Source organism: Danio aesculapii, chromosome 5 (genome assembly GCF_903798145.1).
Source record: "Danio aesculapii chromosome 5, fDanAes4.1, whole genome shotgun sequence".
In the NCBI taxonomy this organism is placed as follows: domain Eukaryota; kingdom Metazoa; phylum Chordata; class Actinopteri; order Cypriniformes; family Danionidae; genus Danio; species Danio aesculapii.
In genome coordinates, this window is record NC_079439.1 from 25,225,655 (window position 1) to 25,251,944 (window position 26,290).

Sequence of the window (26,290 nt, forward strand, 5' to 3'; positions counted from 1 at the left end):
AAATACAAAAACATAATAATATAACAATAATAGTAATACAACAAAATAATAATAATACAATCCAAAGAACTGTTCTGCAGATATATTTTACAGGTATTTTATCCATATTTTGTGTGTTAAAAATACAAGAAAATGTAACCGAATATTTTCTTTAGAGAATGGATTAATTAAAATAACCTATAGTTTCAGATATAATGATCAGGATCCAGGCATTTCATCTTTTAATTTAGCAGATGAAAAAATGCCTGCTACAATTTAGTCTACTATTTGTGTGAAAAGATAGAAAAGTGATAGTGGTCAAATTGTTTGCCATTTTGCTAGTCCCCTTTTGACTGTAAGTAAGTTTTAAAAATATGTTAGTTTTATCTACTAACCTGAAACCCAAGCGAATACTCTATTAATACTTCAATGAGAATTAGTTAGCATGTGGTTATTTATAGTAGAACAAAAAGTATAGTCTATTGTAAATTACATCTCAACTCAAAAGAATTTTCTCTAGAAAACCAAAAGATATAGTAATTACGTACCCACAGGAGCCAGCCAACAAAAGTAGAAACAAGACTTTATGCTTCATTACTCTCAAATTAGGCATCATTGTTCTAAAGGTTTGGAGGACAGAATGTCAAATACTGCAATAAAAAAATGAGTTAACATGTATGTCAAGGAAGAGGAAGTGCACTGCCACGCAGTAATTGAGTAAATAATATTTTGCATGAAGTTGTACTTACTGTAGAGTGTTCATGTAGCCTGAAAAAAATGGTACTTGTGGGAATGCTAAATAAACAGCTGCAATGTCAAAAAAAATATCAAATGATTCTAGATAAACATTCCTGCCAAAAGCATAAATGTACTGTAGATCTAGATAGTCTAGGTTTTAGAAAGGGCACCTCATTCTCAAGCTGTAGTACTTCCTGTCAATTCCCATCAAACAAGACTTGTAGTTTCCTGTTCTAAAGCATCAAGTTCACACAAACTGACCAGCTTAAATGGACAGTTAATGGGCTGTATTATTTACTTTGATTTTTATTCATTTTAGGAACCCACATACAATTATTTTCAAACCATTTTGAATTTGTTTTCACATTAGCAAGGATTGACAAACACAGTGGTATACTTTTAAAAATTGATGCCAAAGATACATAAATGAAAGGAACAATTACATCATGTTCTATTTCTGGTAATGTAAGTGTTGAGTGGAGCACAGTCTGTTTAGAAATACTTTCATGTAGTCTTCTTTTTTGTGGAAATTGCTGTTATCCAACCCATCATCTGCTTTGATGTTATTTCACCAGGAGGGCCAGATGTCACCATTACACTATGAATAAGAAATAAAAAAAATGAAAATGTATATTATTGTAAGGATATATCTCTCCATAATATTAATATTAAACCCTGAGAACTATTATGGAACTCAACACGAGACAAGACCACGAGAATGGGCAGGCAATAAACTTTTTAGCCTGAGAAGGTCAGCTAGGAAACCAGTTGTTCAGGTTGTCTCGATTATGCATCCTGAGCCCCCTCTTTTCCCTGGACTTTATCTTCTCGACCAGGGGTGCATTTCCCAAACAACAACATAACTCGCAGCTGAACGATCATAGTACGATGCATCGTTTGGGAAAAGAACTTTGTAGTGACCAAAACCCCTAGTTTTTCTGACGCAGATCCGTCACTTGAACCACGTCAGTTATAGCGTAAAACGCCCATAATGATGCTCTAAAAGGGGTGGAGTAACAACTTCTTTAGAGAAGAACCCCATCATTTCTTTGTGCAAGTTATATTGTTTTACACAAACACGCATTTAAAATAAAATGCAATATTAGTTTTGGTAAAAACATGCACTCGTTTTCCATATTAATTGAAATATACATAAACGGCACATATAGAACCCATGTTTGCTTTACTAATATTATTGAGAAGTTGAACATTACATATTCTATTCTAAAACATATCACTTACAAAAGCTAACACGTATTCTAATATCATATAAATCATATAAACAAATAAATAAATAAACAATGAGGTTATTTATTACAAAATGAAATTTAATATTTATTATTTTTTAGGAAATTTAAAAAATCCTACTTTAATAATAATATTAATGATGATGATGATGATAATTATTACTACTATTATTATTATTATTATTAAGTAGGATATTGTTTATTTATTTATTTATTTATTTTGAAAAGTCTACTTTTATAATTTGACACATGTAAACCACAGCAGAAATTTCTAACCAACAGGCTCATGTCATATACAGTACAGATACTTAATAAATAACCCACTATAAATTAAAAGAATTAACGTATGCTATGTTTTTTGTTTTCACAAGCTTTGGAGATATAAAATAAATTCCACTTTTAAATAATAGGTCACCTATAGCTTTCACCATGAGGCTGTGTTCAAAATGATATCAAAGTTTTCAAAGTGCACTGCAAACGAAGTGAGCTCAATTGTAAACATGAAGATCGCAAAAACTGAACTGTAAAAATACTCTGAAAACAAATTACACCTAAGAGAGATGACTTTAATGCTTTTTTATTTTAATAATTCCAACTTTGAATGTTAAAATATTGTAAATGAATAGGGCATAGGGGGGATAAGTGGGAATAGAACACAGCAAGGGACTATGTTTCAAATCAAATCAAAAGGGAATATGTTTCAAAGTTTCAAGTGCTCAAGTTTGCAACACAATTTGTGAATGTTCATTGGAGCGACAGATTTGGGAAACGGCAAATCAACAAACTATGTTTGTAACAAACAGAACTTGCGACCTTAGTTGGCTAACGATGGTTTTGGGAAACGCACCCCAGAGCAGCTCCACACAGAATGTCCAAGTTTTTAATATGGTGTATTTTGTGGCTCTTAATTCATGTTTGGTGTCATTTTAAATGTCTCGGTGTGATTGGTAAAGTGGTCTTAATTTCACTGTAATATTTTATATTAAAGGAGATTTTTATCTCCTTTATATCAGTTAATTTGGGTTTTGACTTTGATAAGATCTGTGCCAGATGCTCCACTCCAGGGAAAACTGTCTTCACATCAACTCATGACCAGGCAATGTTCTTGGTAAAGCTTTTATTGTCTTGAATTTATGGTGATTTGAGTATTTAGGCGAAAGGTCCAGAAGTGTCTGGGGGATTCTGTAGCTAGGATACCCTGTTGCAGTGTATAAGTCTCTGAGCTCTGCATCAGGACTCATATGCTGCAATGTATTTCTACATGGTCAGGTATTAATCTCTAACTCTTAAATGTATCTTTGAGTAATTGATGTTGTACAATCTGAATTGGCTTATTTTGTTTAATTATGTGAATTGGAATGGAAAATCTATACCTGACAAATAAATGTAAAATTCTTGTTTAACTGTAAAATATCCTGAAATCACTTAAATCTAGTAGATTGTTTAGGCTGATGTTTCCACAGCCTACAACCAGGATTAGTCATTCATTCAGGCTCAATGGATGGAGCATAGGCACAGCATTAGAGACCTGTTGATTTCTGACAATCACTGACTTAGTATCATATAATCTAGTGGCTAAATCAAACTTTCTTTATGTACGAACAAGCATGGGGCGGCCAAATATTACTTAAAGGAAATTAGTTTACAGTTATATCCTCTATCTTAGAACCAGAACTGGTGAGGATGTGTCCGTGAGCAGATGAATGTGGCCAGCATACTGACTCTAAGTGACTTCGGGTAAACGATGAACCATTAACTGAAAATGAGGATTTACTAGGTTAATCGATCTAAATTAGACCAAATCACAACCTATAAGGTAATCAGCTTGAATTGGATGAATCTAAATTTAAATTAATATAAATTAGAGTTAAATTAAATTCGGAGTTGGAAACAAATTAAAATCATTTTTAACTAATAAAAATATTTTTTTCGCATATGCTAAAAAGGATTACACACATTTAACCTTCACCCATACTGTTAGTTCCATCATAGGATTAATAGATGGACCCTTACATTATTATTAACTCAAGCTTAAGAGTTTTGAGACAGAGATGATACCTGGATGCTGTAAAATGTGGCTGTCCATTCAATCAGCTCTTCCTCATTCTCACAGCACAGATACCTGAAAGAGCAAAGACCCAGAGACATCATGAGAATGGAGCTTGCTAGAAAATAAATATGGATAATGGATTAGAGTTAAATGTTCTAGTAAAACAGTAGAACAAATAATACAATATACGCCATATTAAAACATAGAAATTAAAATTGGGATGTCATTAAAGTCCATGTGTCCCAAAATCTTAAAATATACTGTAGTGTGTACACTAGGTATGGGCCAGTATAAGATTCAGATGGTATGATAACCTTGGATAAAATTAGCACGCTTTCACGATATTGTGATTACTGCTCTAAAATATGTTCTTTTAAATGTCTGAGTAAAAAACAAAAACTTGTTTCCCCTTTGAACACAATCTATTTCATTTTGAGAAACATTTAAAATATTTTGAAGCAGTAAACATGTTAGACTAAATAATTCAAATGAATCATTGACTTCTGCTGTCTTCATTAGTTAAAAAAAATATTTAAAATTTAAAAAGGTATCTTTGGATATCTTTTTCTGCTGGAGATACTGTAGTCCTTAAAAAACATAAATAAAAAACTCTTACATATACCACAGGAACGGTATAGCAGAAGATTTTGGTGGATTTAAAACCTTGACTTTTCCAAACCAGGGTATACCTTGAAAACTGTTGATGCCCCATGCCTAGTGTACACATTACTAGCACATAGCAAATATTAAGCTATGCGCACACAAAAATTAGAAAACCTGTCTTTCATGCTACTTTTTTACTTAAACAGCTTCAATACTGAAAGGTTATATTGTATTATATTTCTCAGCAATAAGGGTGTAAAACACTGTTTTAAAGGTAAACTGATAGATTCACTGGTGGTAGAGAGAGATGCACAGTTATTTTACACTGGCCACTTTCATTTCTCTCTCTTGATATTTAATTAAATAGATTTAATATAGTACTCTTAACTTGTGTTAGCAGTAAAGATGACTCTTTTTAATGTAGGTTAAACTCACAGCTTTAGAGAGAGAGTTTATAGACAGAGAGCTGCAGAGATGCAGGTAATTTACACACAAAACTCTCTTTCGACAAATAATGAAATCCCTTTGATCCTAATTTCCTACATTATATTTCTTTTGTAGATTGTAGTTGTTTTAACATTAAACATGCTTATTCTATAAATATAGCATCTAGTACTTGAAAATGTACTAGTCATATTTCTGCCTAGAAAATAATTAGCAGAAAAAAAAAAAGATTGTCTTTTGCCTTTATTTGACTGGACAGTGTGATGACAAGTAAAATCAGAGTGAGAGGGGGATTGGATTGGGGTCCACGAGCCGGGACTTGAACTCAGAATGCCTGCATCGCTGTTGTGCTGTTGTTGTGTGTATATAATGTGTAACTGATATACAGTTATGTCGGGTTAAACAAGGCAGACTTTGTTAAAAAGATTGAATAAAAAAACCACACTCACCACTGCTGCTTGTCATGAATCAGTGTTAGCCCCCATCTGTAACGACAACAAAAGATTTATGTAAATGTGTGTGTTAAATCTATTTTAAACAGTATATATTCATGCAGGGATTTCAGTTAGAAGTTCTTTTCTAAAAATTAGCTTGAATAAACACAGATTTAAACTGTGACTTAAAGACACACTCAAGCAAGACAAAAATATTATTTAAAAAATCTAAATGTATGCAGTGGTCATAATTGTAAATTAATACAAAAAAAAAAAATCTCTAGTCAGGCACATGTACCCTGTGGACATTAAGTCCTTTCATTTATTTTTTAGGAGTGTAATTAAGCAGTCTTTACTAGTCCATAATATAGCTGATAAGCCTTACGATTTATTAAAGATGCAGCATGTTCATATATTTTAATGCAGAGTACAAATACAACTGTTTTTCACTTCTAGAGGGCACATATTCATAAACAAAGAGGCGCTTTTTTTTATCTGATGACGCTGTGACTGACGGTGCGTAGCACGTCTATAGGGCTGAGCACTTCCGAATGGAACCCAGTGTGAGTGTGGAACAGGGGCCTCGCTAGACCCAATTTACTGGTGCACGTGCCCCAGTAAAAATCGCCAGTACCCCAGTAAATGCTTTGAGATATGATTTACTATATATGCAAAGTGTATTTAGTGGTAAACCCGGAATAAAGACGTTGTTCTCCATGTGCAAACGAACCAATGTAGTTGAAACTGACGCATCTCTGCATGTGCGCAGAGAACCATACCCACGCGCCTCACACACTGCTCTTCTTCCGGTGCGAGTCCCAGTTGTGCCCTAGTAGAGCTTTATGTATAGCAACACCTGGTGTGGAATCACAAGTTTTCATTTTCATTACATCCTACAGGACTTCAGAAATCATGTTGCTAGATGAGCTAAAGTATTCGTTTATTCATTTCCCTTCAGCTTATTCTCTATTTCAGAGGTCACCACAGTGGAATGAACTGCCAACTGTTCCAGCATATGTTTTAAGCAGCGGATGCCCTTCCAGCCGCAACCAGGCTCTGGGAAACACCATACACCCAAATACACACACTCAGGGGTGTAGCAACCGGGGGGGATGGGGGGGATACGTCCCCCGCACTTTTAGAGACAGACCGTTTAGAAACAGGTGATTAGGAATGTAAACCTTTGGATTTCATCCAGCTGTCCCCCCCACTTTTGTCCACTACAAAATGTCCACTACACCCCTGCACACACTCATACACGAGGAACAATTTGGTTTATTCAATTCACCTATAGCGCATGTCTTTGGACTGTGGGGGAAACCGGAGCACCCAGAGGAAACCAATATGAACACAGGGAGACCATGCAAATTCCACAGAGAAACGACAACTGACCCAGCTGGGACTCGAACCAGCGACCTTCTTGCTGTGAGGCGATAGATAGTGCTATTCACTAAGCCACCCTGCCATGCTAAAGTATTCAAAACCCATTACTATGGTAGTATAAAGCAGAGTAAGGCTGAAAGCTATCGAATCCAATTACTCTTCAGTGTTTGGACTCTTAGCAGTGAATATTAAAATACACTGAACTGAACTGAACTGATCTAAACTGAACTGAACTTAAACTCTGAAAACTGTATTGACACTGTTACAATTCACTATAATCTTTTATGTGAAGCTGCTTTGACACAATCTACATTGTAAAAGCGCTATACACATAAAGATGAATTGAATTGAATCAAAACAAGACCTGCGACACACATGCAAACACGCATGCAAATGTATGTGTGTATGTAAAAAGAGCAAAAAAGCAGGTAAAACACACATTCATTTGGTCATGTGTGATGATGAACTGCAGAGTGCATTTGTGGGGATCTACGATGGTTTTAAGTCTGTCACGGTGAAATTAAACTAAATAAAGGAGCCACCTCCGCTTTCCAGCTGAGCACAATCACCCTAACAGCATGTTTTAAAACTGTGGAAATTCATGACTGCATAAGAATATGTTTGCACATAGCCATGCCCCAACTGTTCGCATCCTGATGTAAATGACATAGGCCTGGATTTAGATTTATTACTGTGTAGGTGGATGTAGTTTGCTGCGGCAACCATGATAGAGTTTAATCTCTTTGGCAAGATATTCCTTCTCAACCTGAGACCCCTGGAGAAAAAAAAGAAGTGAACAAAGATTAGACTGACTCTTGTGTGTGTGTGTGTGTGTGTGTGCGTGTGTGTGTGCGTGTGTGCGTGTGTGTGTGCGTGTGTGTGTGTGTGTGTGTGTTTTTCACTTGTGTAGTCTGCATGTGTATTGCTTTATACCGAGCAATGAATATTTTCTTTCCACTAAACCTAACCTTCACAGAAACCTCTGTGAATTTATAAACTTTTCAAACATAATTTATAATATGCAATTAATTATTCACAATGTCAAAAAATGTCAGGTTTTACTATCTTTGTTGAAATATTTGGTTTTTAAAATGTATGCAAATCTGACCCACATTTACACCTACCTGTAGTTCTTTGTGCAGTCTGAAGGTTTCACCAGTTAGGTCACAGTGACGAGTATGAAAGTTTTTGCTGCTCTCGCTTTTAACCTCACAAACCCGCAGTGGCCCGCTTTTACTCAGATTCACCTTGTTCTCTGAACACACAAGCAGACAAGCAAACAACTACTGCAGTGCTCATAAAACAATTTAAGCAATGTTAATGCAGTTGGCAATTCTTCAGAATGAAATTTAAAGTGACACTATTACGCTATTTAAACATTCTTATTTTAATGCAGTTCATAATAGATTTACCATTATTTTCGTTCAAAATGAAAATACTTTTTTTAAAAATTTATTAAAATAAAATTAAAATAAATCTTTCAAATTTCACAGACATTTTACAAACAGCTACATTACCCTACATATTAGTGATATCTACAAATAGTATTATCTGAAAAGCTTAATAGGAGCATTTTGGTATATTTATTTATTTGCCATATTTATTATTACTATTGCTGGACATTTTTTACTGCATCATTATGTAAATCACACTACCACTCAAAAGATTGGACAAAATTCATTTGGTGTCATCTGTACAAAATGAAGAGCTCAAAGGACACCTTTGTCTGAATGTGACTAAAGTTTCAGCCCAAAACACCATCAGATTATTAAATATACCTTTCAGAATATTGTATTTTCTGCTCTGAAAACCATGTAGCTGTTTTTGTTGCCTTTAATGCTAGTTCTCCCCACCCACTGTTCCCATGTGCCTCAATCTCCACCTCGGCTGCGTCAGATAAACAGCACAGTGACAGACATGAAGCAAGCCGATCTCGTGTAAAGTTTGTGAGAAATACTACAGTAAGAACTTTCCCAATGATTATTTGATGTATTTGTTGTGGAGTTGCAATGATGAGTCAAAGTTCCCACACACACATAGACACACTGCAGACACACACAAACAGCATGTGCGTTTAACTTTGCACTGTTTTTACATGGCAAATGTGACTGAATACACGTTAATATCCACTGCTGTACGCTGGGTAACCATTATGTTAATGTACAAAATAAACCTGATTTAACATCCACAAACTGGGGTTGAAGCGTCTTCATTCATAATTGTATTAACATGCGACTGTGGTAAAGCAAAGACGGTAAAACCGCTGTAATTCATTACAAACACGCACTGTTTTAAAAATGTTTTAAACTTGTAAAACTCATTCTTGATCACATTTAATGATGATTGATGAGAGCTCAACAGATCTTTTAATCCTGGTTGCTTTGCGCACGTCCTGTCTTGTTGATATGATTATAGGTGTTACTAGGGAGACATGTTAATACGCATCTGTCAATCAATTCAGTGGGCAGGACAACTGCATTCCTACATCACGTTGTGGTCAGCATCAAAATGGGAGGGATTTGGATCCTATTTTAATGTCAGGAAATTAAAAAAAGACTTATTGTCTTTATATCACTCCAATATGACTGTAGATTCATTACACCTTTACATTACACAGCTTCCAAATGATCATCATAAAGGTGCCCTTTAATGACTCTTTCGAATTTTATTTGTGTTTTTACTTTGTTTTGTAGACAGAATAAAATATTGTGAATATTCATTTATTTAATATTCCTGAATGCAAACAAATAGTGAATTATGAAAATGGAAATATAGTCGTGAAGAAGTGATTAATACACCCCATTTAGCAGTGTTTCACTCTTAGTCACCTTTCGCATCACTGGCACAGTGCATTGGTGTTTGTGTGATGAGACATACCCAGGTACCTCATGATGCTGATAATGCTGTAATTCTTCTTGACCAGCAGGTGGCAGTCATTACTAAGTGAGAAATAGACTGGCAACACTCTTTCCTGGTAATGCAGCCTTCTCTCTATTGAAAAACAAACACTCCGCAGTTACAACAAATACATTTAACCAACTGAATTTCTTAATCACCAAGTACACCACACAGTCAAGATGCCCATCATGTTCATCTGTTTTGTACTACAACATATTAGGCAAATATTAAACAGCAACAGTGAGGTTAAACGCTACAAGTAAATGAAATATATATTAAACATTGGGTTTGCAAGAGTTTTTTGTTACAAAAACGTTCTATTTCAAATATAAACCAATAAGCAATAACCAACATTTAATGTATGCAAATGAGAATACCGAATGATTTCTGTGGCACTGTAAACAGGAGTAATGGTTGCTAAAAAAAAAGCATAAGTTCTCTTGAAGCCACAAATAAATCATTTTACAATCCTAATACAAATATGCTTAATTAAACGATAAATTAAAGCCTTTGTCATCATTGCACTTGTTAATAGGCAGTTTCATTGCCAAGTTTTATTCATTCATTCATTTTCTTTTTTCTCAATTCATTATATAAGCCGTAGTGTAATTCTCAACTGCACAAATCACCACCGCTGCATAGTGTTAGTACACAATGATTCAGTTACATCATAGGAGTCTCAGTTTGTGAAAGTTAAATCATTTTCAGCTAAGCTATAACATTCAAAAACGTCCTGTTTCAGTCTTAAAACTGGACATTTAGACTAAGTCTCTGGTTCAGTATGCCAGATTGTGGTTCTTTCATGTAGGACTGAATATGGGCGGGGCCTATGCTAATGTGGAATCCCAATGCACACATTCTGAAAATGGCTCATGGGGAGACACTGGTTAAGATTTATAGGGATTAAAAGAAAAGCATTTGGTGGATTGTATAATTTTAGGTTGGTTGTGCACGTACACAGCCAAAACACATTTACAGTTGAAGTCAGAATTATTAGCCCCCCTTTGAATTATTTTTTTTTTTTTTTATATTTCCCAAATTATGTTGAACAGAGCAAGGAAATTTTCACAGTATGTCTGAAGATATTTTTTTTTCTTCTGGAGGAAGTCTTATTTGTTTTATTCGAGCTAGAATAAAAGCAGTTTTTAATTTTTTAAAAGCCATTTTAAGGTCAGCTATATTTTAAGCTAATTACCCTAACCTGCCTAGTTGACCTAATTAACCTAGTTAAGCCTTTAAATGTCACTTTAAGCTGTATAGAAGTGTGTTGAAAAATATCTAGTCAAATATTATTTACTGTCATCATGGCAAAGATAAAATAAATCAGTTATTAGAAATGAGTTATTAAAACTATTATGTTTAGAAATGTGTTGAAAAAATCTTCTCTCTGTTAAACAGAAATTGGGGAAAAAACAGGGGGGCTAATAATTCTGACTTCAACTGTTTATTCAAACAACACGCAAATGTAAATTTTGCATAATGAGTACCCTTTAAAGAGCCCCTATTATGGGTTTTTGAAAATGACCTTCTATGCAGACTTCTACACAGCCCTGAGTGAGATATCCAGCTGATGGTTAAATCTGAAAGTGCACTGTGTTTAAAACCATTGATTCGTCTATAAAAGAGTCGACTGTGTGGTTTAAACGAATCGTCAGGGGGACAGACTTTAGCAGTGTCGGCGTGACGTTGATATGGAACTCAAGCCCCGCCCAATAGACCCAGGAAATTGAAACCCCCGGCCATAAACACTGTAGCAAAAAAGAAGAAGATGACAAACACTGTAGCAGATCCTGGTTAAATCATTTCACGTAGACGCTGTGCTCTGAAGTGTTAGGGAAAGTTAGTGTTATTTTCCCTGGTGAGGCTTTGAAGAGTCAGTGGTTGAAGTTTATTTTTACAAAAAGTTTATGTTGCAAAAATTACAGCCTCAGCCTTGTGCTGTGTTCCCATAATTTTTCTGATGAGTGCTTCAGCAATCTACACACTTACAACAGGGCATTTATTGCCCGTTTGTTAAAGGAAGGATCAGAAAAGACTATTAATGTATGGGACTTTGTCAAAGCTTAACAGGAACTTTACAGCACACAGTTCATGGATTAGTTTCTTCCTCCATTTCACAAGTGTGAGTGTGATTTAAAATGGTTGCCTCCTTGTTTTCTCTAGCTTGCAAATTATATATTTAATTATGTTTTGTTACTTGTAACCCCTTGCACTGTATCTGGTTAATTCTTTATATTCTCATATCGCATCTAAAGCAACATTGAAAACGCCATGCGTGCCGCCTTGGTTATGGTTTAAATGCGTTTGTGACATCGCAATCCTCTGCCGTTTGTCATGGCTATGGCCACTATCAGCTGTTCCTACACATACTGCAGTCAAGTTTCAAAATAGTTTAGTTTTTACCACTGTGTGAATTAATACTGAATGTGTGTCATGGAATCCAGCAATATGCTGTTGTTAAACTGCATTGCTTTAATGCACTCCTGCATTGGGTTCACATATACTCTGTGCTCTGACTGCTTCAAAATTGTTGATAAGTCTTGGTGGGCGTTTCTTTCTGTCTCGTGCTGAAAATAGTCGACCAATCGCAACAGACTGGGTCATCAGACCAATCAGCACAGATTAGCATCGCGATAAGGAGGGGTTTGGGAACAGATGAATCGCTGAACAAATCATTTGGGAGTCATTGAGATAATTAGGTAAAAATAAATGCATATTATAAGACAATGAAAGTGTTTTTGACCATGCATTCATATCAGCCTGTTGTTGGAGATTCACAAAACCAAAATATGACTTATTATAATGTATAATAGGGGCTCTTTAATGATAAATGCCACTTCCAGAATAGGTTAAAATCTCACCAATGTCTTCTTTCTCTAGAACCTCAAAGCAGCTCCAGAATTCTTCATTGACCTGTTGAATCCCTTTAAGCTCCAGAACCACAGAAACCAACTTTAATACTGTCATATCCGCCGCAACCTGTAACAAATAAACAAGAAAAAACGTTATCAACAATAACTGAGAAGAGATCGACAAGTGGAGTACATAAATGTGAGTTTGTGTAAAGAAGATAAAATGTCCACCTGAAGGAGCACCTCTGCACCCTCCTCTTTCTTCTCTAGGTAAACACCACAAATGGTACTAGATGGAGTTCGAATTAAGGTCCTCTGAAATTCAGCCATTAATGTCAAAGACCACCAAAAAAAATTAAACACTTGTAATTATGCAACTTTGTCAAGACTTGAAGAGTTCATACAGACTTCTCATTTCATATTTCAAAATATCATTAAAAAGCCAACATAATATTGTAAATGTCCTCTGAACTGACCTGGGACTTGTGTTTGTCCAGGATGACAGACATCATGTTTAGCTGTCTCTCAAGGTCAGACTCCGAGACCTGCCATAGAAGCTTCATGTCAGTCTCTACTCTTCAGCTTATTAACAACACTGATACCCTCTTCATGCTGAATTCATGTATATTATGTCATAATTGCACAAGCTGATTTCACTGTACTTTTACACTAAAGGTTAAGCTCTGTAACACTCTCTAGTGCCATCTAGTGGGAAAAGTATGTAAATGCATATGTTTCTATGTGCTCTTTGGGTCTGACACTCAACAAGAATGAATGCGATTTGATGCAAAGGTTTACAAATTATACAAGACATTTTAACTGAATGAATGGACAAATGTAAAATGCGTTTTATTGTTTGTTTGTTTTTACAACCGGTGAGTTCCTGAAAGTTTGTTTATCAAGGTCAGATTTTCTTTAAGTTTTACACTATAATGCAACATGGGTAAATGAAGGATGTATGTATTTTCCCATAAAATCTGTTACTACAACTCTAAAATATAAATCATTCTGATAGGTTGGTAAACATACAGTATATTATGGAAGTAAAGGAAGATTAAGAAAACAATTCTACATATACATTTTTATTTAAAGCAACTTCCATAACGTAACTTTAATTTAATAATGGGATAAGCACGGACATTAAAAACAAGTCTCACTTTAAAAATGCTGCAGTAGTTTTGGATGAGTTCCTCCACCACCTGAGATGCTGTGGTGTCTTTTCCATCTGTCTGAAAAAGCGTTGGACCAAATACGATACCAAGGTTTCGTATAGTCATCTGATTCTCATTAGACAGGTTCTGAACACTGACAAAACAGACATTTCAGGTCAGGTATTTAAATGCACCAGTAACAATAACTACTCCTTATGATTCATTCAAGTCACAGATATTGCAGATTATACACAAATTAATGTTCAGTTTTGAATGATATCTTGCACGCATCTGTACAACAAAATAGATAGCTTTATATAGCCTATAAAGACAGTAATCATGGAGGCCACCTTAAGCACTTGTGATGATGTTTTACTGTAGCACAAAGCCTCCTGTAGCCTACATATAAAATAATTTGTATGCCAAATAAGATATATATCTTATGCTTCTAAAAATGTAATAATTATTAAATAAAATGCAGTGTATCTGACACTTCTTAAGCCTAACTAGTTGCATTTGCATATACAGTAGCACAAGATTGTATCTGTGTAGACGCATTTATGTGGTCAAACGTAAATGGAATCATTCTCACAAAGGATTTATAGTGTGTACTAAAAGTTAGATGTGTCGAGATGGAAATTACATCGTGAACATTGGACATCTCATCAGGTCAAATGTGCTATAACATACCAAACCAGATGGTGTATGAGTACTTTGAGTGCTTCTCTGTTGATATCCGGGAGGTTTGAGAGCAGACTCTGGTACCTTTGAATCTTCTCACATCTGTCCTCCAGACCTGCAAAGAGTTAAACCAGTATTTGTTCCAGTAATATTTTGTTTCTCCTACTTTCCCAGCAGTATTAAATATCTGATCTCGCATTACTGCAGTTTTAATTTCACCTGCAACTTTAAGCCAGCTGTCATTGTTCTCTTGTCCATTGAACACTCCGCCTTTGACCTCTCTGAGAAATCGCTTTAGCGTGTTAGCCACATCATGCACAGAATATTCAGACTCACACCATGTTACGCTTCGAGCATTATTCTGAAACTTGTCCAGTAATTTGGTCACATGAGAATTAATGCCACTCAACCGATAGATTCCTGGTGATAACAGTCCTGAAAGAAATTATGTGCTATTATGTCTGTGTTTTGAATTTGCAAAATATTGCCAATTATTTTACAAATTTCAACATTCATACTTAAAAAAAATCATTCTTACACATTTAGGGATGCAAATTACTTTATGACAGCATAAAGGAAATCAGCTAAGCTTCATAAAAGGCAGAGACAGAATATATATTTGTGTACCATAACGTGTTACATGATCTAGGCAGCGATCGATAGTGACAGGAACGCCTAAGTCAGTGAGTTGTTGTTGGGATAGCCGCTCATCTCCAGCACCAGATTTCTGCTGAATGCAGGTCTGCCAGCCCACAAAATGAGGCCTGCGGTCAGCCTGCAAATGCAAGGGTCCACCTCTCCACACCAGCACTGTAGCGCCACCAGTGTTAGAGAACTCTACATATACACACACACAGTCAGAGTAAATATACATACATTCTGTATACATGCATTTTTTTGTGTGTGTGTGTGTGTGTGTGTGTGTGTGTGTGTGTGTGTGTGTGTGTGTGTGTGTGTGTGTGTGTGTGCGTGTGTGTGTGTGTGCGCGTGTGTGTGTGTGTGTGTGCGTGTGTGTGTGTGCGTGTATGCTGTATCTCACTGAGTCCGAGTAGCTTGCGTAGGTCGATTGTTTGAACAGTGTCTTCGAGTAACACATGCAGTTTGAAGCCGCTCAGGCAAAACCAGCCAATGCCATGGCTGGCCTCAGTGCAGCGCAGGCGACCCAGACGATCACAGGTCCCACACACATCAAACAGTGAAGGAGGCAGCACAGCCTGAATGGAGAGTAGAGGGGGAAGAGGACATAGGTTTTGTATGTTAGTAAATTTTATTTAATTATTACAGTTGTAAAGGTTTACAAAACTAAGCAATGAAAGCTGCAATGATGAAGCGATCTACATATTGAAATATATTTAAGAAATCCTTTGTTTATGAAAGAAGTCCATTACTAAAACTAATAGAAGCACTTATTTAATAAAAATTCAGCAACAGCAATGTTGTGAAATATTGTTCAAATTAGTATTAGTATAGCCTCTTCAAACTTGTGTATTACTCTGCCCACATATAGCGTCAAGCAGAGGACACTACTATTTGACAAATATTGCTGCTGTCGGACAACAATGTACTTTCGAGGCTTTTTAGTCGAGAATGTACTTGTTTAGATTGCAACTATGCAGTTTATTCATAAAGATAGTGCCTATTTCAAATATTTATAATTTCGGAGCATCATTTCAGTGCATCGGCTCCCATCAGCAGACCAAAGAAAGTGACGGTTGGCGTTCTGCAGCAAAATGGCAACAAAGACCGCATAATAAGTCCTTTGGGGAGAAAAACAGCATTTTCTCAGCATAAATTTCAAACTACAGCTGAACAATTCATCATAAATCAGTTAAGTGACATTCTGAATCAATCTCTCTGTTTTGTATTGCTGTATTTATACCACAGAAACTGGTAGTATTTGCTTTGCTCTGGCTTTTTCAGGGTTGTTTATTGTGAAATGCCAGCTGCAACAGAGAAATTCTGGGAAATCTCTGTAGATTAATGGCATTTCATGTCGTTCAGCCCTATAATCTTAAAATGTCAGCAAAATCAACTGTTTTGTCATCACTTTGGATGTTACGCTAGAGAATCATTTAAAAACTTGCTCTAAAGTGACGTTGGTGAAGTAGCAATGGTTTCTGCTGTTCTGACGTCAGCTGAAGATGTAAATGAGTGGCGGAAGAAAGTAGTTCCTTGTACAAAAGGGTTTTTAAGACTCTCTGTGTTTGATTTTCTTTTTTTTATACACATGATTATGCCGTCGAACAGTTGTATAAATGCAACATCACACTCGTAGCAGTGCAATTTGGCTGTATATTGTCGCTGGTGGGACACTGAAGCACTCGGCCTACAGCCTCGAGCCAATGCACGCCTCCAACCAGTGCCGACATACACCCATATCGTACCTCTACCCGTGTGATATCGCTCAACTATATAATAGAAAATAAGATTGCTTTTACTACCACATGATTCTTTAGAAACAACTACAAGATGCTGATTTGGAGAATGATAAAATTATATTATTTTAAATGATATTATATTAACTATACTCAATTTACTCAGTATACTCAACACACACACACACACACACACACACACACAAAACAACATTCAAATGAAAAGTGTTCCTCACCATAGTAACAGCCCGGATCCAGTTCTTGGCAATGCTGCCGTCATCAGTTCCAAACAGGTAGACTCTCCCCTCCTCAGAGTACAGCTCAAAGGTGTGCTCGTATCTGCTCACCAATTACAGAGAACATAGTAAATATATAGAATAGAGCTCTACATAGTATAAAATAGGACAGAATGCCAGGGTTTATTACCCATGTTTCCCTGGGCTGTTAACAGACAGGCAGATGATTTCACTGGTCTTCATCCCACCATTTTTGTGGTGGCTCTGTTCATTCCTATAGTAGCTAAACATTCCATCACCCAAACAACACCAGCGCTGAGAGAAGTCTGCAATATCCACCACAATTATAATTTTTGCGTAAATTAATTTCAAGATATCAGACCTATCATTGATGCACAAACTAAATGCCACTGAGATTCACATCCCAAAGCAATCTACTAAACCTATAAAGACATAAGGTTCTCCACACACCTGCTTTGGGTTTGTGCTCTGTGATTGGCCGAGCTGATGAGGCAGTCTTAAAAAGGTAACCACACAGTGATCGAATATCTGCATCTTTAACTTCTGTTGTAATAGGCTCTGATGAAGAACAAAACAAGATAAGTTTTACAAAAACAAAAAGTAAACCCATGAACCAGATGAATTTGTGCATCTAAAAGCACACGCTTTGGAAATGTTGCATGCCTTTGAGTATATAAGCGCACCTGAAGTCATGTTCTGTGTAAGTAGCTCCGCTTGTACTGTTTGGCTGTAACGTTTGGCCAAAGACAGAGGAGTAGGGAATTCTGGGATACCAGTGTAGCAGGCAGCATCTGCCCCACAATTCAGCAGTGTGAGAGTCTCCAACAAATCAGCAGACTGCATAGCTAAACACAGAGCCTGCGAAATCCAGGGAAACCAAACATGAGGGATAAACCTTCATTGTATATGCATGTATATATATATTTATATATAATTGACTTACATTGTTGAGCGCCTCCTGTTGGCCAAAGAATTTGTGGTATTTGCGATATTTTCCATTCTTGTATTTTTCTGTAATGTGTTTGAGACGTTGCTCGCTGTTTGCGCTCACACAGAGAAGCTCACTCGGTGGAATATTTGCTCCCCAGAATTTATTTGCTTTGCTGTTACCAAGCATTAGAAACACCTGGCAATGTGTAATAAGATTTTTAGACATCACCCAGAAAAAATACACAACTGTGAATGCAAAGTACAAATCTACAGTTTAGCAACTGTGGCAGCATATAGACATGATGCATAGCATTTATTGTACCCTGATGAGGTCATCAGTCCACACTCGTTCATCCAGCTTCAGACTGCGAACCTTTGATATGTTCTGGCCCAGATTTCTGTGTGCCCCTGTTATAGCATGAGTATACATGTATTTATGAGAAGACATCCACTGAATATACTGTACAGCTGCCATTTGCTGTCATTTCTTATGTGTAATTGTATATTTGTACCTGCACATTTTTCACACAGAAGAACACACAAGTTGACTGAAGCCCACTCTGGCATTGAAGAGCTGCAGTCCGCACAAAGGCGGTTTGCTTGTACACGCCAAACGCTCTCACACACTCCATCACATGACAGAGAGCGACTCACACACTCAGTAAGGAACTCACACCATCTCTGCTTTTCACTTTCTGAATCCACCATAAAGCTACAGAGAAATATTGAGAGAAGTAATTGCTTTAATATAATTATAGGCATGTGCACCTCTAACATATTCATTAATTTGAGAGAGTTTAACGCTTGATTAATGAATTCACAGATTATTTCAGTTAGTCAAATAATAGTGAATAAAAGTGCCCCTGTTATGCTATTTTAAAGGGTTAGTTCTCCACAAAACTGAAATGATATTACTCATTCTCATTTTATTCCAAACACCTGAGGCCTTTATCTTTGGAATGCAAAATAAGATGTTTTTGATGAAATCTGAGAGCTCTCTCATCCTCCGCAAACATGTTCAAAGTCCAGAAAAATACCAATAAACATCCTCAAAACAGACTAAGCGCTTCAGTGGTTCAACTGGAATAATATCAAGCTATAAGAATACTTTTGAGCTCATGTAAAACAATAAAATGAACTTTATTTAACAGTTTCTTCTCCTTAGTAGCAGTATAGGGTGCGTGTTCACGACAGTGCTGTGCTCTTTATGTGTGTTGTGACCGGTTGTGCTGCTGAATTAACCTCGGACGCGCCTGTGCTTTGTTACAAACAAAGTAAATTGTGTGCAAGCACACAGGGGGTATACATAAGTGCACAATGCTAATGTGAACACGCAAAGAAGACACTGTTGAATTAAGTTGTTATTTCTGTTTTATGCATGCACAAAAGTATTCTAATAACTTCTTAAAATTACAATTTTCCCACTGAAGACACATGAAGATTGTGTTGAAGATATTTTTTGGTACATTTCTGGACTTCGAATGAGTCTGGACTGTTGCTGTCTATGGAGGATGAGGAGGCTTTCAGATCACATCCAAAATATACTTTTAATTTGTGTTCCAAAACATTAACAAAGGTTGAGAGTGTGTATTTATAGATAGAATTTTCATGTTTGGGTGAACTATCCCTTTAAAGATTCCTATTTATTTTGTAGGTCACCTACGATAAGTTTAAATGCAACCAAATCCAAAAACATTACTTCTTTTCTCAGAGCATCTGAAACTGTTCTAAGATCCGGCCTCACTAAACTCCTCCTTTCACAAAACGAGTGAAAGCCAGTAAAAACTCTCATAATGCATATTTGATGCACACCTACAGAAGTTTGTGCAGGATGTATGTCTGGGACTCTCCTTTCAGGCAGTTCAGAATTAGTTTTTTATTTTGAAAGAAAAAAACATTTATCATGCACTTTGATCTTTAAAACATCGCAGATCTTTTCACAAATGTTGAAAGTAGCTGTACTTCAGTTATACTGAACGCTAAATGAAGGACAACATCTGAAAAAAGCAACATAGGCTCATTCTGAAAACATAGCCCTATATACATTTCTGGAGATTGCAAAATTATATAGTTAGAGCTTAGCTACGTATAGCTGCATTTCATCTTTAAAACGAACGCTGCGGGGTATGATATAGTCAGTTAGTCAGTTAGCCAACAGTGGCCTCTGGTGAATATAAGTAAGAACAGCAGGCTTGAATTGGCACTCGCGAGAGAAATTTGAGATCTGAAAAAGCACACACAGCAGCCTCTGACCAATTTGCAAAAACAAAAACTGCAAAAAAACGTAGTTCCAGGGACATATTTTGCTCTCTCCAGAAATGTATATAGGAGTATGTAATCAGAGTGAGCCTGGGTTGGCACTTAAAGTCATGCCCATATCATATCATACCATCTTTGAAGCCCTGACAGACCTTGATAAGTAGGGTGAATTGTGAATTGAAACTTAACGTGCTATTGATTTTTTTTAAAATAAAAAACATTTTTATTTCTGTTTTTATTCACACTATAGTGTATTCAGCCCAGGGCTGTTTGCTTAAAACAGCGTTGTTATTATTAACCAAAACAAAAAAAAAATTAAGTAATTGAAATAACACTGAAATAAACTGAAGCATCTATAAGACACAAATATCAATTTAGGAAAACTTCCAATAGTAGATAAACAATAGTAAAATAACACTTGTGCACATGCAATTTCCAGTTGTGTGTGCAAAAGGTGAAAAGGCTGTAGTGTTTACCTGAATGCTCTGTATGGAGTGGTGAGTGTGAAGGTGCGTTTGTTTTCACCATCTCTCACATTTGCCATTCGCATGTCAATGTCAGTGATGCCCATGCCCTGAAAATATTCCTATACAAAAACACACATGCAAAATATCAAGCTTTCAAACCCATCAAAACATCTAGAAAGGAATCTATTCACATTCAGACTCACACCTCATGGCTCTTGAAGAGGAAGAGTTTGTCTCTGCTGATCAGCGTGTAGACTTTGGTGCGCGGTGACAACATCTCCAGGTAACCCTCAAAACTAACACTCACACTTCCGTTCTTAAAGAACAGATTCCGGGGCTCCAGACTATGTTTGCGATCACTCAGTATCTTTTCAATACAACTCACCCAGTCATCTCTTTCCTCTGTGAAATACACACAAAACAATTTATGCATATAAATGGTTTGCAGCTTGGATGGAAAAACAGGCTTGTAGTAGACACTGCAAAATGGTTAAGACTAAGAGAAATGATGGACAAATACACACGAGTGCTATCCGCTCGAAAAAGGAAGGTCCGGCTCTGACTGTGAAGTTCAAACCGAATATCTCCGACACTGACCACCTTAAAGACAGATCCCAGAGACACAATCCTTTTAGAGTAAACCTCCTGTCAAGGAGAGAGAGTCAAATCAACTGCCTTGTTAATAGCGCTTCATAAAAAAAAATATTTTTAAAAAACATTGAAAATATTCCTTTAAATACAACCCTGCATTTTGGATGATTTTATTTTTGAAGTCTTATCCTGGTGACTGGTTAATTGCATTTTTAATACTCTATTTATATTCCAAAAAAAGAAGATATAATGGAATATTAATTTTGGATCCAAATATCACCAGGGTGAGTAACTGGTGACATGTCGTTTTTGGGTGAACTCTTCTTTTTCTTCGGCTTAGTCTCTATTTCAGAGGTCGCCACAGTGGAATAAACCGTCAACAATTCCAGCATATGTTTTATGCAGCGGATGCCATTCCAGCCACAACCCATCACTGGGAAACACCCATACACACTCCCATTCACACACTACAGCAAATTTAGTTTATTCAACTCCCCTATAGCGCATGTCTTTGGACTGTGAGGGAAACCGGAGCACCTGGAGGAAACCCGACGCGAACACAAGAAGAACATGCAAACTCCACACAGAAAGCATCCTGGCCAAGCCAGTACTTGAACCAGCGACCTTTTTGCTGTGAGGCGCTAGTGCTAATCACTGAGCCACCATGCCACCTTTTGGGTGAACTACTTACTAAACTGATGTCAATTAGTTCATTTTATTGAGTCTGCAAAATGGGTAATAATGATTTGACAACAACAAATCATTCAATACAAAATGAAAAGGGATCTGAGATACATATAGGTTGTTTGGAAATTTAAAGTTTCCCCTTTTTAAATTTTTCAGTTACATTTCCCATAGACTAATGCTCACTTTAAGAAGTGAGATTAGGTTATATACTTTAATAGTTTTCTACAACCCAGTTTTCATTCATGACTATCTATTAAAAGATTTCTATACACAAAGTTTAAAAAAAACACACACACACACCAGAACTTCTGTAATGTAAATAAAAACAAAGGTAGCATTCTTATTCATGTTGGAAGGAAAGGAACATTCCTTTCCTTCTGGTAAAACTACAGTCTGGTAAAATGTTCCTTTCCTTCTGGTAAATATACAGTCTGATAAAACTATGGGTTAAAAGAAAGCATATTGATGGTATTCAAGATTTCCAGCAAGTTATTTAATCGCATGTTGACAGAATCTATGTGAATAGAAGGTGGAAAAATACCATGATTTATTTAATTTCTTTACCTTAATAGATTGAAAATATCTCAAATATTCTGAATCCAGCTGGACCCATCTCCGCTGGTAAATCATCCCACTGAAAATATAAGCATGTATATTATATATTTATAAAAAAATTCAAACAATTCAAATATAAAGAAAACAAGGAAGGAGATTTCATTATGCAGCTGCAAATCATATCCAAATCTCAGTTTTTTCTCACCCTTTTGGAGGAGTTTTCTCCAGCCAGCCTGCTTTAACAATCTGACGGAAGTCTTCTTTGAACTCGGGATATTCTGTACATCGGATATCAATACTGTCCACACTAACATAAACAAACTCTGTATTAATATTACATATGATAAGGCAGGTTATTTTTTGCTAAAAGCTTACACAAACATGCAACAAAACACATTATCCATGTAAAAGTCGATTTTTGTTTCATGCACATACCGTTCTCTCTCAATGATTGTCTCTTCTTTTTTGTCAGGTTCAGTCTTCAGGTTGAAGAAGCACTTCTGCATGTCTCGCAGCACATCTTCCTTCTAAAAGACATTTAGGCATTAGGCGACTGATGAAAATTATATTTAAATAAACACAGAAAATCTATCGAACAATAATTAGAAATGGAAATGAATATCACAGATGTAAGATTTAAAATTTCCTAAACACATAGATTAAAAGAATGCATATTAAACCATTTGTCATGCACAGATGCACAATTTAGGGTGTCACAGTGGGGCAGTGGGTAGCACGATCACCTCACAGCAAGAAAGTCACTGGTTTGAGCCCCAGCTGGGTTAATTGGCATTTCTGTATGGAGTTTGCATGTTCTCTCTGCATTGACATGTGTTTACCCCACAGTCCAAACACGTGCACTATAGGTGAATTAAATAAACTAAACTAGCCGCAGTGTATGTGTGTGAATGCAAGAGTGTATAGGTGTTTCCCAGTATTGGGTTGTGGCTGAAAGGGCATCCGCTGCGTAAAACATATGCTGGATAAGTTGGCAGTTCATTCGGCTGTGGTGACCCCTGATTAATAAAGTGACTAAGCCGAAAAGAAAATAAAGAAAGAAGATGCACAATTTACCTTTAAAGACATCTTTTGAGATTTGGTAATGCACACCTTCGAAGCACACAGAACACACAAATAAATTATCATGACAAAACTAGCAATCAATTCAAACAACATGGAATGCTAACAAAAATAATGTTTTAAAAAATACATCAAATACAAAATAAATGTCAAAAGACATAAAACACAAAATAAATCAGGTCAATAACTGTGCAAAGTTCCAAACCATCTTGACATTTGTTTACTAATTTAAAAAAACTGAGTTTTAACCAAGTTTTCACAAATAACCATCCTAAGAATGCTTAACATATGATCTATCTAAAACTCTGATCTTTATCAAAACTCATGTGAAGCTATGACTATATAATTATAAACTTACAAAAACATCTCTTCCGCCTTAACCCAATTTACTGTAACAAATGCAATGAAGCTACCAAACCTGATGCACAGCATTTCTGAAAGTTCTCGAGCTCATACACTAACATGCACAACCTTTAATAATATCAGAAGTAACATCAGTAACAATGATCCTTTAAGCGCACACACACAATAATGCCCTTCTTCGCTGTGGTTAAGTATGGGAAGTAAGTTCAGATTTGTGTTCTTTATGAAACCAAATAATAACTCAAACATTTTCCAACAAGCTCGTGTGTGAAATTTAAAACACATTTAAAAAGAACTGCCTGACTCTGGCTACAGAACGTATTTACAAAAACTGTGCAGGAATAGAAAATATTGCTTTAATGCTAATATTTAAGGTATAACTGTAACTTTAATATTAAATGTAACTTTATTAATATCAGGTAATTGTCTGATATTAACACTTGTAAATTTAAATTAAACAAGACTATATGTCATGAAGCGCTAGGGATTAAGAAACACTTTCTCTAATACTTGTTCTCATATTCCCAGATATCCTTCTTAAAACGAGTCTCACTGAACAACTTTTTTATTTCAAACTATGTTGTTTAAACATGCAATAACAATCAGCAGTGTTAGTGCCATCCAATAAAACAATGGAGAACTCTTGTTAGTTGGAGGTTAATAACAGAGAAAAGTAAAAAGTTACCGGTGTGCTTCCAAATCTCTGCCAAGCCCTACCGCAATTCAAGGCATTTATATACAAACACACAGACAAAGGCAGAAAGAGAGTGAGAGAGAGCGCGAGAGAGAGAGAGAGAGAGAGGGAGAGGGAGAGGGAGAGGGAGAGAGAGAGAGCTCTGCCTAGACAATAAGGAAGTTTAAGGATCAATTCAGCGAGTCCTTGTGGTACTACTGTTTAAACTTCAAAGTCTATTATGAAGTGTTTAAATTAAGATGTTATTATATAAAAACAAGCTTAAGAGCCCAGTGCTGGATAAATTAATTCTGGAGTCAATGTTTTGATCAATTGTATTACAATGTTGTTGGCTGCTCTCTGTATTATGCATGAGTAGCAGACAGCAGGTGAGTGGCATTCAGTAAGAAAGCAACTGTTAAAGGAACGATTCACCCAAAACTGAAAAATCTGTCACCATTTACTTATTTATCACGTGTGTTAAATAAATAAAACTCAAACAGGTGGTGTATGAAGCCTAAAGTTCATTTCTGGATCCATTTTTGTGATAAGTGAAAGCAATGAAGTCCTGGTACATTTGTGTTTCATTTCATCTTTTGTACCTGGAGGTGGTTTGCCATACCTGCTGCAGCTGCTCAGTCAGCACCACTGAAAAACAACAACTAATCAACACAGGCTACAGGCCCGTAGTCAGCCTGGTGAAAGAAGTGGCTCTTTTTTCTCAAAAAATGGACATTTTTGCAGTGATATGCCTCATTTTCTATTTAACTATGAGGTTTAAATTATGCATTTTGGTGACATCTTAAGCTCTATTTTTAGCTGGATTAGCTTGTCGGGTGGTCATTATAACCACAGTTTTTGATTCAATTCAATTGATTTCACCTTCATTTGTATAGCACTTTTACAATGTAGATTGTGTCAAAGCAGCTTCACATAAAAGGTCATAGTAAATTGGAACAGTGTAGTTTTTGTAGTTTTTGATGTACCAAATATATTTCCTAAAGATTTACAATAAAGAAATATAATAAAATAATAAAATACAATATATTAAAATACAAATTTATTACATCACAAATCACTAAAAAAAGAATCTGTTAAAAGTTTTAAATTAACAACTGTGGCCTACTGTCATTTATTAGGCAAATAACAAACTGGCCAGATCATTCAACTTACCTCAGTCAGAATTTGGCAATTTGAATGATAGAAAATTCTTTTATAATAAAATAATTATAATTATTATTATTTATTCATTCATTCATTTTCTTTTCGGCTTAGTGTTGGACTTATGAAAAATAATTGTTAGCATTGGCCAAAACTGATTAGCTGAGGTCACACTGAAGCAAAAGCCAACAGAGGATTCTGCTTGGTTTAAGAGCCTTTTTTGATGGATTATTTTCACTATTTGTGGTGGCATAGCAGTCAAAATAAGACAAATGAGCTCATGTATGGGACAAATTCTGGCCCTTTGTCAGTGAGGGGTTGGTCTTTCGAACCATCTAAATCCCCCTGGCTACAGGCCTGGGATACAGTTCAAAACAAGTGTTTTTTTCCTCTCAAAAACACAGAAAGGAGTCTGACAGTTCTTGTGAGTAA

General features: G+C 36.0%; 1 protein-coding gene across 1 annotated transcript; it reads right to left on the reverse strand.

Annotated features, from left to right (window-relative positions):
* Nucleotides 1–733: 733 nt before the first annotated feature.
* On the reverse strand, nucleotides 734–24,764 carry arap1a (ArfGAP with RhoGAP domain, ankyrin repeat and PH domain 1a). The gene is made up of 29 exons (XM_056457695.1): nucleotides 24,710–24,764; nucleotides 23,656–23,691; nucleotides 23,017–23,108; nucleotides 22,787–22,888; nucleotides 22,591–22,660; nucleotides 21,273–21,393; nucleotides 20,954–21,150; nucleotides 20,758–20,867; nucleotides 18,535–18,734; nucleotides 18,345–18,430; nucleotides 18,036–18,218; nucleotides 17,776–17,950; nucleotides 17,543–17,650; nucleotides 17,262–17,397; nucleotides 17,072–17,174; nucleotides 15,500–15,674; nucleotides 15,088–15,297; nucleotides 14,680–14,895; nucleotides 14,470–14,575; nucleotides 13,786–13,933; nucleotides 13,105–13,173; nucleotides 12,860–12,943; nucleotides 12,638–12,755; nucleotides 9,756–9,869; nucleotides 8,003–8,133; nucleotides 7,571–7,653; nucleotides 5,511–5,546; nucleotides 4,023–4,086; nucleotides 734–1,315 (listed from the first exon to the last, which is right to left on the reverse strand). Exons 2-29 carry the CDS (start codon nucleotides 23,665–23,667, stop codon nucleotides 1,286–1,288), a joined length of 3,279 nt encoding a protein of 1,092 aa, XP_056313670.1. The 5' UTR covers nucleotides 23,668–23,691; nucleotides 24,710–24,764; the 3' UTR covers nucleotides 734–1,285.
* Between the last annotated feature and the right edge of the window lie 1,526 nt (nucleotides 24,765–26,290).

Coding starts and splice junctions, on each gene's coding strand:
- arap1a (XM_056457695.1), bottom strand. Junction 22,661..22,786: donor GAGAAAACTCCTCCAAAAGG/GTGAGAAAAAAC, acceptor TTATATTTTCAG/TGGGATGATTTACCAGCGGA. Junction 1,316..4,022: donor CCACATTTTACAGCATCCAG/GTATCATCTCTG, acceptor TCTTATTCATAG/TGTAATGGTGACATCTGGCC.